Below are 14,096 nucleotides of genomic sequence, written 5' to 3'. Positions count from 1 at the left end.
TCGACTTGGGATTACGCTGAAGAGATGGGACCACCGGCCGAGGCAGTTCTAGCGGCACCAGGAAGGGATGTTTCTATAACACCTATCATAGGCAAACTTCGGTTACATTGTCGGGGATATGTAGAGCACGAGGACTTCTACATCATGCCTTTGGAAGGGTGTGACTTCCTTTTGCGAATCCCCTCGTACCATAGAACGGCGTTGTGGTCAACTACAGGGCTAGGAAAGCGACATTGAAGAATGAAAAGGGTAGAGATATAGTACTTGACGTAGAATTAAAGGGCAAATCCATTCCACTTGTATCAACTTCGGCATTTCAAAACTAATGAAATACAATTTATTTGTTTACTCGATCTACTTGCATGAGTTAAATGACGACAAAATGTCAAATTTGTTCGCCCTCGAGAAGAAACCACAAGATTTTCTCCAAGCTCAAGCCAATTGTTTCTCTGAAGGCTTACTAGGAGAGTTGCCTCCTCAACGACTTGAAGACCACACAATTGATTTGATTCGAGCAACACACCACCGAACCGGCTACCGTACCGAGTTAGCAGTGCCCAGAATGAGGAAAATATAATGGACGGATTACAAGGTTAACATGCTTTAGCAGAATCGACCTGAAAAGTGGCTATCATCAAATTAGGATTGCTCCTCGAGATGTATCGTCGTTTGGATTGTATGAGTATTTGGTGATGCCTTTTGGTCTCATGAATGCTCCTGCAACGCTCAATAGGATGATGGACACGATTTTTAGAGAGTACAAGTCATTTGTGGGCACCTTTTTCGACGACATCATCGTATTCTCCAACAATGAGGCAAAGTGCAAACACCATCTGTTACACGTTTTACAGGCATGATGGCAACATGAATTGGTGGTTAATGAGAAAAACAGCAAGTTTTTCTTGCCCAAGACACACTTTGTCTCTACCGAGGATGTAAAGATGGACCCGGCCAAGGTTGAAACCATAAGAGATTGGCCAAATATGAAGAATGTACATAAAGTTCGTAGCTTTTTGGGCTTATGTTCGTATTACCAGCAGTTCATTCTTGCAAAGATTGCTTCTTTGTTACTCATTTTGACACAGAAAGGGTTTCCTTTTCCTTGGGGACCATCAGAGTTAGATTTACACCACTCTGCTGCTTCACACAGATCTAGGGAACTTCCTTGTACGGCTAGTGTCTCCGGGCAACCCATAGCATATGTTGTACCTTGTCCGGCCGCCCGAGTTTGGGGCCGGCCGGCCATGCACTTGAGTTGGGCGCCCACCTTGGGCACTCATATATATGGGGCCAAGGGGGGGGGGGGGGGGGGGGGGGGGGGGGGGGGGGGGGGGGCGGGGGGGGGGTACACATTTCATTATCATCTGGCATTGTACGGGTCTTCTTGTTCTAGTAGTCATGCGCGGCTGATTGCCCCCTCTTCCACACACCGGTGTTTTTGCATCTCCCGTCTCTCTCTCCCCTCTCCTCTCTCACGCTTCCGCACACGCACACTCACATGGTATCAGAGCTCAGGCATCACATGGTATCAGCAGCTTCAAGCTCTCCATGGGACTAGCGCTTCACAATCAGCATGAGGTTCTACTCCCGAAGATCAAATCAGCCAGGTTTCTGCAAATCTGCTAGCGTTTTGTAAAAGCCAGGCAAGCGATGGAACTTGGAGAGTTTTTCATCGCGGAGAACCTTCTCCACCTGCGCTTTTTGTCTCCACACCTTGCATTTTTGCTTCTGGCTGCCAGCGCTACCCTTTTTAGGACTTTTCGTCGCCGAAAAACCCCTCTGCTCCGTCTGCGTTTTTGGGATCTGCTGCATTTTTGGACAGCAAGGCAGCGTTTGCTGCACAAAGGGTGAGCGCTGGGCTCCCTACCCCCGATGTTGACTTTCAACACGGCTTGGCATCTGGTGCCTTGCAGGCCCGTATCCTCTCCATTTCCTACAGATTTCAGCCATTCTACACCTGCTGTTTTCTCTGTTTCAGCCCAACTCGGGTTGTGACATTAATTCCCCACCCTCCCTACACCCTCTGCACTGCTCCGGACCATGCCGAGAGCGTACGAGCACGTTGAAACTCGTTGGACAGCAGCATTTTCATCACCTCGCAGTTGTGTTTTGGGTGGAAACAGACACTTGGCTTGTGTTTTTTATAGAGGATGAAGTTACCTCCTACCAGGACACCATCCGATGGTGGTCCATGCGGTCTTGCTGTGATTGCTGCAGTACACAATATCTACGACATCGGCCGGATCATCTACGGGCGTACAATCCTTGGGAGATCCATTCATTCCAGCCATCATTCTAGAGGGGGTGGTGACTTGTGGTTTGCTATGGACACACCTATGTACTCATCAAAGGAGTTCACACAAGATATGGCCATGCTCATGGCATATGGGATTCCGATATTCCCAAAGAAGACATCACCATCTTGGGTGGATATACTGTCACCAGGAGGTGTATTTTTCCTGTTGCATTTTGTAAATAAGTACTATATATTTTTATTTATTTTTATTTTTACTTGTTTTCCCCGGAACCCTTGAAAAGGTGCAAGTGGACATTGCATGGCCAGTGTGAAACGGCTACAGCCGAATAGGTTTCTCACAGCGGGAGTATGGGTCGGTCAGTCTGGGACTGGTCGGGCCAGTTAGCACTGAATTCTGATGAGTATGGAAGCCTGTGTGCGCCAAATGAAATCTGGGCCACTCGAAAAGTCACTTACAACTTTATAAGTCAATGGGAACTAGAGAATTAACTCAAAAGGAACAAACTGGACACATGGCGGCTCCTGGTGCAGTTTTCCACTTCCATCAGCAAGAGGGGGCGCCCAATTTGAGAGGAGGCTGATTTGACTCATAAGTGACCTACAGTGTGTGTGTGTGAGTAGTGGGTGCAGGTCTACAGCTTTAATGGAAAGCTTGCCTTCTCCTCTATCTCATGTACCGCGATGATTTGCTCTCGTGCATCTCTCTCTCCCCTTTGGCACACATGGTAATGCCCCACTAGTTGGGTACAGGCTTTTGGGCACCCGGCAGTGGAAAACAGGGAATTACAGCCCGCTGAATTTCTGTGACAGCTCACCAGAAAGCTTCCAGATAGCGAGGGAATCCGTCCTAGCTATCTAATGAAATGCTCACTATGTTCATGCTATTTTCCGCTACACACAAGTTACTAGGCCATTAAATGTTACATTGGTATCAGAGCACAAGGTTTCTCTTTTCTTGCTCAAGAAGGGAGGTCCTCAAGCTAGCTATAAATGGTTGGTACTATTAATGGCATGTGAGCAAGTAGAATAGGGTTTTTCAGCCTTGGGTGTTTTTGACCTACATGGGTTTTTGCGCCATTATGCTGCCAAAATCAGGTCGAAAACCTGCGTTTTCAGCCCTCGCCAGGTTTGGACAGCTTTGTGAAAGCTTGTGCGAAGTGGTCGGATCGTCTACCTTAATTTGAATAAAGAAATATCGAAAGGGGCGCCAGTCTTTGGGGCCTACAAGGTGTTGGTCTCGTGTGCGCAGTGACATTCTAGTCGCTGGACGCAACCGTGTTCTCTTCCCTTCTCAGTGCTCTGTGTAAAGTTAACAGGTAATTGAAATAGTACCGCCCTCTACGTTGTACAGGCCGGTTATATGGTTCCATCGACGGGATAGTCACTTTTTCTTCAAAAAGTGCAGCGTGGATTGTTGTGGGTGAAAGCAACACAGAGCTTGTCGATATGGCAGAGAAGAGAGACCAAGTACCTGAAGAGGGATCTTCCTCACATAGCACGGAGAAAGTTCCTTCAACTCTTCAAGAAGAGGACAGGTTGTTTAGAACTCAATTGCGTTGCTGCATCGACATGTTTCAGCAGTTGGCTAACAACCCAAGGATGCAGGAGTTCTTACAGGCTCCGACACAAGGTTTTCAGCCTCCTACACAGGGCACGACTGAGCCGTTGCAGGAAAAGGAGATTTCCAATGTACAGAGGACTCATGATGCTCGAGGGAAAGCCCATGTGGTTGAGCAACTAGCAGTGTCCAATGATCCAAAGCAGCTTGCTTTAGCTGGACAGGAACCGTTTGTGAATGGTCAAGGGAGTAATGAACACGCTATGCGTCAGACCCTTCCATTACCTAATACTTATCCTGGTTATTTTGGAGGTGGTTTTGTGTTTCAAGCTATGGCTGGACCTTCCACAGGTTATATGCCAGGGAATGTGTTCGGCACAATGCAAACAGGCATGGGTAACCCTATGTACGCGAACATGGGTGTCCAACAAGGTTTCCAGGGTGCCTACGGCCAGTTTCGAGTGCCTGGAACACAATTTGGTATGGCTGGTTTTTCGCAGCTATACGTACAAAATGCAAATATGACAGGTAAAACAGTTGATGCGAGTGCTGGAATGAACACTCATGGAGCACCACTGTTACAGGCACCTGTTTATGATAATGTGGCTCCTTTGAGTCAGCTTAAGGATTACAAGGAAGGTGGGCAGGGAGTGAAGTTTGAAACTTTCAGAGAAACTGAGGATCAATTGAAGGCTTTGACCTTCATACAGCAGTTCGATGCAGCTTATGCTGGAGGAAACTTCACGGAATCTTCAAAGATACGCAAGGCTGCCACTTTCTTGAAAGGGAATGCGCTCCAATGGTGGACCGCATTGTTGAACCAGGGTCAAGTCCCAACAACGTGGGTCCAATTCAAACAGCTTTTTGCGCCTGCATGGTTGACGAACACTTTTGAAGTGGATGTGATGACAGAATGGCACGAGTTGAATGCTAAACAGTGTGCGAACTTGGAAGAGTACAATAAAAAGTTTTGGGCCGCGCTATTGCCAGTCACCTCTTACAGGTTTGTGCCATTGTCAGAACAGATTGAGAAGTACTGTTGCGGATTGCCCAAGAAAATCAGGGACTACTGCACAAAGACTACTATCATGAATATGTTTTAGTTGATAGAGAATGCAAGAGTGGCCAGCAATCTGTCGAAAGGAGATTCCGATGGATTTAATAGCCACAAGAAAGGGTCCCAGGGCAAACAGTTTTCAGCCAAGGGCAATGTTGCAGCAAAGCCTTCTGAGCCTCCCACAAAGAAGCCCTCTAATGAAGAAGGTGATACGTCCAAGAAGCAGTCTAAGTCTTCTTCGGGACGAGGACAAGGACAAAAAAGGCATCTTTCTGGCAAAACCTTTGAAGAAAGGAAAGCTCTTAGGGAGGCCAAGAAATGCTACATTTGTGAACAGGAAGGACATTTTGCAAATGAATGCCCACAGAAGAAGTCACAGGATAAGGATGACAAGTCAGAATATGAGAGCATATGAGAGCACAATTCTTTTGAAGACTGAAAGGAACTTACAAGTCTATGAGAAAGAATTGCTGGCAGTAATTCATGCTCTCACTAGTTGGAAACACTATCTGCTGGGGGCTGATTTTGTTGTCCAAACAGATCATCAAACCTTGCGATATTTTCTTACACAGACGAAGTTGTCTGAGAAGCACATGCGATGGGCAAACATCTTGTCAATGTTCCATTTTCAGATTGTGCATGTGCAAGGGAAAAAGAACGTGGTGACTGATGCGTTGTCACGAAAGCCCCAAATTTCAGCAATGTCAATTCCATACCATTGTGAACTAGACGAAATGAAGACACAATATGCTGAAGATTCAGATTTGCAAGGATCTATGACCAGCTTGTTGATGGGCAACATCATGAGCACTATATGCTTAAGAATGACTTTCTCATGATGCATGGAAAGTTATGCGTTACTAAACAGTTACAGCCAAAGATTTTGATGGAAAGTCATGCTCCACCTTATGCTGGGCATCGTGGAATTGATGCGACAGTGAAAGGGGTTGCGGCATTCTTCTATTGGCCAGCTTTGCGTCAAGATGTTGACACATTTGTAAGATCATGCTTAGTATGCCAAAAAGTCAAATTTGACAGACAAAAGCAACCGGGATTGTTGCAGCCATTGCCGATCCCATATAGGCCATGGGAAAGCATAGCAATGGACTTTATCTTTGATCTTCCAAGGACGCAAACAGGCAATGATGGGATTTGGACTATCATTTGTAGGTTCAGTAAGCAAGCCCATTTCATTCCTGTGAGGAAGAAGATAAAGCCAGAACACATGGTCAAGATATTCATAAGCAATATCTTTAAATATCACGGGATGCCTCAGTCAATTCTCAGTGATAGGGATCCACGTATGACGAGTCTTTTCTGGAAGGCATTGTTTGAGAACATGGGCACTACGCTAAAGTTCTCTTCTTCGTTTCATCCGCAAACTGATGGACAGTCAGAAGAGGCAAATTCTACTGTTCTGGACCTGCTCAAATGTTATGTGTCAGAGCACAAGGCAACTTGGGAACACCATCTTCCATTGGTTGAATATGCTTACAATAACATTGTGCATACCTCAACAGATGAGGCACCATTTGAGATAGTGGAAGGAGGGAAGAAAGTCCCACCCATTTTGCAGACTAAGGACAAGATTTTTGAGGCAGACAAGCATGTGCAAGATATGGATGAAACATACAGGAAGATAAAGATTGCTCTTGAGAAGACTCAGGCTAAGCAAAAGAAAGCTGTTGATCGTCACCGTCCTGAACTTGTATTTTCACTTGGTGATTGGGTGCTTTTGCGCTTTGAAAAGGCCAGGTTAAGGAAAAGGAAAGGCAACGAACGCTTGTTTCCTAAGCTCAGTATGCGATATTATGGTCCTTTTCAGATTTCAAAAAAGATCAGCGATGTAGCTTACAGGTTAAAGCTACCAAAAGGCTGGAAAATACATCATGCTTTTCATGTCAGCCTTCTAAGACCCTTTGTTGGTAATGTGCCAGAGAATATGCTTGATGAGGAACAACCCGAAGTGGAAGAATTGGATGAAATCCTTCTTCCTGAACAGATATTGGCACATAAAGAAAGAAAGGTTAGAGGAAAGGTTACAAGACGCTATTTGGTGAAGTTCAAGAACTATCCATCGTTGGATGCCAAATGGATGGAAGAGTCTGAATTGCTTGATTCACCTCAGCTATTGCAATTGTATCTTGAAGCCTTTCAGATGGAACCCACAGTGACTTGATCTAGCCTTTTCTGGAGCAAGGCAAGAGCATGGTTCATGATGCTCAAGAGAGTAGTTAAGCAATTGTATCTACTCTTTCCATACAGAATTTAGCTAGAGAAGTTTGTGCTTGAGAGTACACTAGAAGACTTCTATGCTTGATATATGTGTCGTAGCCAGGTTGGTGGGATTGTTTAATCGTCCAACGCTACATTTCCGGAAGCATGTATATCTTGGATTCCCATCATAGAATATATGTGATATCAGGAGATATTGCATGTATTATTGGCATGCAAGCGAGGTCGCTTGCAGTATTTCAAGGGTGGCGTGTGTCACCAGGAAGTGTATTTTTCCTGTTGCCTTCCGTAAATAAGTACTAGATATTTTTACTTGTTTTCCCCGGAACCCTTGAAAAGGTGCAAGTGGACATTGCATGGCCAGTGTGAAACGGTTACAGCCGAATAGGTTTCTCACAACGGGAGTCTGGGTCGGTCGGTCTGGGACTCATCGGGCCAGTTAGCACTGAATTCTGATGAGTATGGAAGCCTGTGTGTGCCAAATGAAATCTGGGCCACTCGGAAAGTCACTTACAACTTTATAAGTCATTGGGAACTAGAGAATTAACTCAAAAGGGGCAAACTGGACACATGGCGGCTCCTAGTGCAGTTTTCCACTTCCATCAGCAAGAGGGGGCGCCCAATTTGAGAGAGGCGGCTGATTTGACTCATAAGTGACCTACAGTGTGTGTGAGTAGTGGGTGCAGGTCTACAGCTTTAATGGAAAGCTTGCCTTCTCCTCTGTCTCATGTAGCGCGATGATTTGCTCTCGTGCATCTCTCTCTCCCCTTTGGCAGATATGGTAATGCCCCACTAGTTGGGCTACTCAGATGAACATGTACAGTTCTGGGGGTTTATGCACGTTTGCCAAGGCAAGAGCCTTCTGAACAGGAACCGGATTAGCTAATTGCTAATCCCCCACAGGTACGCACAGTTCCATCGCGAAAGATTGCGAGTTCGAAGAGTTTTCTCGCGTGAAAACTCGTCCAATTCACAGGGGAACTGTCCCATTGCGTGCGGGAGCCCTTGGGACACGCGTAGGCGTGTTCGCTCCGCTAAAAACGATTCGAAACAGCGAATTACAGCCTGCTGTGTTTTTCTGCAGGTTTAGGGTTTCGCACCTAAACTGCAAGGGAACGGGAGCCTCGTGAGAGCCTTGGGATGCGTGTACAGGCTTTTGGGCACCCGGCAATGAAAAACAGGGAATTACAGCCTGCTGAATTTCTGTGACAGCTCACCACAGAAAGCTTCCAGATAGCGAGGGAATCCGTCCTAGACAGGTGTTTTTGACCTACAAGGGTTTTTGCGCCGTTATGCTGCCAAAATCAAGTCGAAAACCTGCGTTTTTCAGCCCTCGCCAGGTTTGGACAGCTTTGTGAAAGCTTGTGCGAAGTGGTCGGATCATCTACCTTAATTTGAATAAAGAAATACCGAAAGGGGCGCTAGTCTTTGGGGCCTACAGGGTGTCGGTCTCGTGTGCGCAGTGACATTCTAGTCGTTGGACGCAACCGTGTTCTCTTCCCTTCTCAGTGCTCTGTGTAAAGTTAACAGGTAATTGAAATAGTACCGCCCTCTACGTTGTACAGGCCGGTTATATATACACTTACCAGTTGACCTCGACACGTCAGATCACTTGCTTACACAGGAGCATTTACATGGACTTAGGGAGAGGATCTTGGATCTCTTCTTGGACAGGTTCATTGCTTGGATCTACAGACTGGAGTGGGACTTTAGTGCTTTGGACTCTGTTTACCCGCAAGATGCACAGCTTGGCTTGGATGGCAGTGCAGTCGCTGTTCTACACTCTTGATCATTTGGATTGCTACCTTCAAAGTTGCTTCCACTCACCCTCGGCAACCTTACAGCACACTTATCCCCCGACCTGGGCAGTAGGCCACTCCCAGCTCATTCACATTGAGAGAGAGCCACACAGAGTTGCGGTTTGGTGGCGTTGTTGCCGCGGAATTTGTTTTGGTTGACACCGGAGGATCGAAGGCAGGAGATACATGCAAGACGGCAAAGACATCTTGGTCTGGCCTTTCCTCTTCTCAGAGGTTCTTCACAGTGCAGACTACTTAGCTTGGCTTCCCTACTTCTACAATATGATCACGGTGCACACAGCTTGGTCTGACCACACCTCTTCTCACAAGCCCTTCACAACGCAAACCATTCAGTCTGGCTTTCCCCTCATCTTGGATTACCCTACCTACTGACAGGACACCATCCGGTGGTGGTCAGTGCGGTCTATCGGTGACTGCTGCAGCTTATGGTAGCTTCTACAGTGCAGACTGTTTAGTCTGGCTTTCCTTGTTTCGAAGGACGTTTACGGCGCAGATTGCTACATTTGGCCTTCCTAGAGTTTTACACAGCTTAGCCACCTGGCCACACTGGGTTATAGGTTCATGCATTGACAGGCTTCCGGTCATTCTCATGACAGTTCCAGGGCTTCCCCATTTTCTCGAGACGGTTTGACTACACACCACGGATCATACTAGGCAGGACACTTGCAGGTCTATTAGCACTTCTTTCACGACAAGGAGTTGTTTTCACACTCAGTTCGGGACCTTCACGCAATATCTTCACCCTGTATCGGCGGAGTATAACAGTTTGTGACACCCTTGCCACGTGAAAAAGGTACATCTGAAACACCAACGCAGACCACTTTGCCTAGTCGCATCTCTTCTCAGGCTTGGGTGAAAGAGCATCAGAGGGTGGCAGAGATGGAGATATGTCACACTCTTATTGAGTGCAACATATCTTTCAATGTTTTGCGCACAGATCAGTGGAAAAGAATGGTAAAAGCCATTGCACAAGTGAGGCCTACTGAGACATGGACAGGTCTTGATTACACAAAGATGCGCACCACTATGTTAGATGAACAGAAGGCCTTAATTGACAAGGCACTTACGCCTGTGAAAGCTGGATGGAAGGAGTTTGGATGCACCATTATCTCAGATGGTTGGGCAGACATACGCAGACGACACATAATCAATATCCTTGTGTCTTCTGCTTTGGGCACCTATTTCTTGCGTGCTGTGGATGCAAGAAAAGCAGGGGAAAAGATCACGGCTGAGTTTATTTTTTGTCACATCAAAACAGCCATAGACGAGGTTGGCAAGGACAATGTTGTGCAGGTGGTGACAGATAATGCAGCTAATTGCAAGGCAATGGGATTTATGGTGGAGCAACAGTTTCCTGGCATAGTGTGGACTCCATGTGCTACACATTGTTTGGATTTGCTCATGGAGGATATTGGCAAACTTTCATGGGTGCGGCCCATAGTTGCAAATGTAGTCAAGGTCACACATTCTTTCGCAAGAAACATCAAGCTCTTGCTATCTTTCGCAACCATAGCACTTTGGATATGGTTCGACCTTCAAAAACCAGGTTTGCCTACATTTACTTGGTTTTACAGAGGCTCTACAAACTTAGAGATCCACTACTACAGACAGTGGTGGATCCAAAATGGCGAGGCATGTCAAGATCGCAGGATGAATCTACAAAATACTTGCAGAGGCGGATCCTTGATGAGAGCTTTTGGCAGGAAGTGCACGCTCTTTCAGTGGCACTCAAGCCAGTCTACGTCCTCCTTCGATTGACGGATATGGAGGGATCGACCTTGGGACTAGTCTATCATCTGTTCATGCCGATGAAAGACCACGTTTCCAAATGCGATCTGTTGACTATTGGTCGGTAAGGGTTCCTCATGTTCTAATGGTTGCCTGTTTTAATCATCAAGTCTAAGTTATAACTTGTATTGACAAGTTGTTTTGATATTTCAGCCGATCAGATTTATTGGGATGTGTTGAGAGCCGCTGGACTTTCATGAGCCGTCCCATACATGCAATGGCTGCCATGCTTCATCCTCTCTACAGGTCGCCAGAGCTATGGAGTGATACCTTGCTTAGCACAAAACAATCAGAGTATGTTGGGCTCATGTTTTCAGAGGATGATCAGCTTGGGATAGACAAGGAATTCACCAACTACATGAATGGCATTGGCGCTTCTTCCACGAGAGCGGTTTCTTTGAGGAAGGAAGCCACAAAGTATCCTTTGACGTGGTGGCACTCGTATGGGAGAGTTGGTCTTCCCAACCTCTCACGCATTGCTCTTCGTATCCTTTCTCAGGTTAGGAAACTGCCATCCATGATTACATTGCATATATCATTTTAAACTTCTAACTTCATCTTTATATTACTTGACACTTGTCACTCTCTTGCTGATGATTGCGCTCTTGCTTGAGCACTGAGCAGGATTGCTCGGCTGGAGCATGTGAGCGCAATTGGAGTGCTTACTCTCTCATACACACGAAGATTCGAAATCGCCTTAGCACTTCTCAGTTGGAGAAGTTGGTGTATTGCAGAGCCAACATGAGGCTCGTGCGGAGTTACCATTCTTTGGGGCAACCCAAACAGGTAATTATCTTGATGTTGGCCACTGTAAACTCAACCTGCAAGCATATGCCATAAATAAGTCAGTTTAACTTTATTTTACTCTTCAACAGGTTGATGCGATAGAGCTGAAAATGGTAGATGATCCTAGACCAGAGGAGGTGGACCGACAGATTAGAGACGAGCAGGAGCAGATTCTCAGAGAGTTGCATAGAGAGCTCGAGAGCGTGGATCGTCGTGTGACTAGATCACGTTCACGAGCTCTTAGCCTTCCTCTACGCATGGTGGGAGGAGATCCAGACACTGTGAGACGAGAGAGTATTCGCAAGGGGAAGCTTCCTATTCGCTCCATTCGCAGGCGAGCGAATGAAGCTGTCCGGCTCATCCATGCAGAGATTGTTGATATGCCTGAGGAGGCTTGTGGTGCAGAGGTGCTTGTACCAGAGATGACATATGCTGAGCCTGACCCTGAGTTTGATGAGGAGGGCAATGTCCTTGATGATGGGGGCTTGCTCTCTACCGACGATTCATCTTCCGCATCTGACACAGACTTTTGAGGCCGCACGTCTTAGTGCACACTGGTGACTGCATGCTTTGGAGGACAGGCTGCAGCAGCAGACTTTTATTGTTATTATGGCATTGTAGTATTTCACAGTACTTTGTTTTGGATCTTGATTCAGTTTGTATGGTATATGCCGACTTCTAGCTGATGCCATGGACATGATGTTTGTAGTTGTTATTTGGTTTTATGATTTATGGTCATTGGTTTTCTCATTGAGTATTGAGTCTTGAGTCATTAAGTTTTATGATCAATATGTTCATTTTAAGCATTGCATTGTTAATGAGGCTGAATTTTGAAAGGTCTGTGAACTTAAATTTAGTGTAATTGTCTTTTTTTACAAATGGTACGTACCTATCACGTACCTAAAGGTTGGTTCAGTACAGAAGTACGTTCCGTACGTACCTAAACCGTACCGTACACTACGTACCTTTCCACCTTGCTTATGATCATGTTGTGTGCAACCAGAGGATATACATCTACACTAAGTGCCTGGTCATGCACGGTCTGCAAACGGACTCACAAAAGTGCCAGAACACTTCTAAATCTAGACTGACTGGATTGACTGAACCCTGGTCGTGTTGTAGCTTGTCCACGGACACATAGGATTGGATGTGTCACGTGACACTTGAGTTGGGCACCCAACTTGGGCACTCATATATATGGGGCCAAGGGGGGTACACAATATATTATCATTTGGCATTGTACGCGTCTTCTTGTTCTGGTAGTCATGGGGGGCTGATCGCCGCACCAATGTTTTTGTGTCTCCTATCTCTCTCTCTCCTCTCCTCTCTCACACTTCCGCGCAAGCGCGCTCACACAAAGATTGCAGCATTCAAGACTCTAAAAGAAAAGTTGACGATTGGTCCCAATGTACCAGATTCGCAGAAGCCATTTGAGGTTTATTATGATACATGTTGTCATAGTTTGGGCCATGTCGTAGCTTATGAGAGTCATGTTGTAGCTTATGAGAGTAGAATGTTCTCATGACCAGAGTCGGTTGCACAGATTTATGAAAAAGAGCTATTGGCAATCATCCATGCTCTTACTCACTGGCACCATTTTTTGCTCGGAACTGATTTTACAATGTTCACCGATCACGAAAGTTTGAGATACTTCTTGTCCTACAACCAGCTCTCGGACAAACAGATCAGACGGGGAAATATTTTGTCGCAGTTTCATTTTAAGATCGTCCATGTTAAGGGAAAGAAGAACTTGGTGGTAGATGTGTCGTCTCGCAAACTACAAATATCGGCTATGTCAATGATTCACCATCAAAACTTCGAGGATGTGGTTGATCAATATGCCACAGATCCAAATTTTGCAGATATCTTTGACCGGTTGTGTCACAAACAGGAGCGCATAGCAATATAAAATACATTCGAATAAATAGGATTTATCACTTATTACTGAAGCCAGAGGATATAGAGAGAAATAGAGAGAGAGAGAGAAGTGAGAAGATCAACAGAGTATTGGGGACCAAAAGATGGGTTAGTCCCTTCCCTGTAATAGTATCTTTATTACTAAGGAGAAGTCTATACAAGCACTTGAACCGAACGTATTACCACGTTTCTTCTAGAATAAGACTTGATGGCTCCTGGAAGCCTCGGCTTCCTATTCCTAGGGCAAAACCCTATTCCAAGTCCTCGATAGTGTATTCAGTTCCTTATTCCAAGTCCTCGAGAATCGAGGTTCTCGCCTCTGGATCTCACCTTCCAGACTTAGGGCATGGCATCCTTGCAACTCTTTTCTGACTCTATTTCCAGAGTCCTCTTCCTACAAAATAACTATGCTTTCCTGGACACGAAGTCCTTCCCTTGGGAATTTCAACTTCCGGATCACAACTTGACAGACCACCTCTCTCCGATCCGTGGATCTACTTCCCAAACTCGGGTACGAAACCCTTGGGCTGATCTGGCTCTAGTTCCTCAAAGCGCTTTCTCCTACAGAGGCTCATGCCTTCCTCTATTCTTACTCCCTCACTAAGAGGAAGTACACCTGCAAACAAATACTTAGAGATCATAACATGAAAATCGTTAACTTCAAAGTCTCGACACTCG

General features: G+C 45.9%; 2 protein-coding genes across 2 annotated transcripts in view; one reads left to right on the top strand and one right to left on the bottom strand.

The window, feature by feature from the left end:
* LOC147421253 (S3 self-incompatibility locus-linked pollen protein) overlaps positions 1-14,096 on the bottom strand; it is a 94,405-nt gene that overhangs the window by 53,983 nt on the left and 26,326 nt on the right. The gene's annotated exons all lie outside the window — the stretch shown is intronic.
* Positions 10,912-12,034, top strand: LOC147421254 (uncharacterized). Its single transcript, XM_086505210.1, has 3 exons — positions 10,912-11,214; positions 11,340-11,501; positions 11,591-12,034. The coding sequence occupies exons 1-3, from the start codon at positions 10,912-10,914 to the stop codon at positions 12,032-12,034; spliced, it is 909 nt and encodes a 302-aa protein (XP_086361336.1).

This window comes from Adiantum capillus-veneris, chromosome 28 (assembly GCF_014529385.1).
Source record: "Adiantum capillus-veneris isolate H3 chromosome 28, ASM1452938v2, whole genome shotgun sequence".
NCBI lineage: Eukaryota > Viridiplantae > Streptophyta > Polypodiopsida > Polypodiales > Pteridaceae > Adiantum > Adiantum capillus-veneris.
Note: the sequence above shows the minus strand (reverse complement) of the source record. Positions and strands in the feature narration are given on the sequence as shown.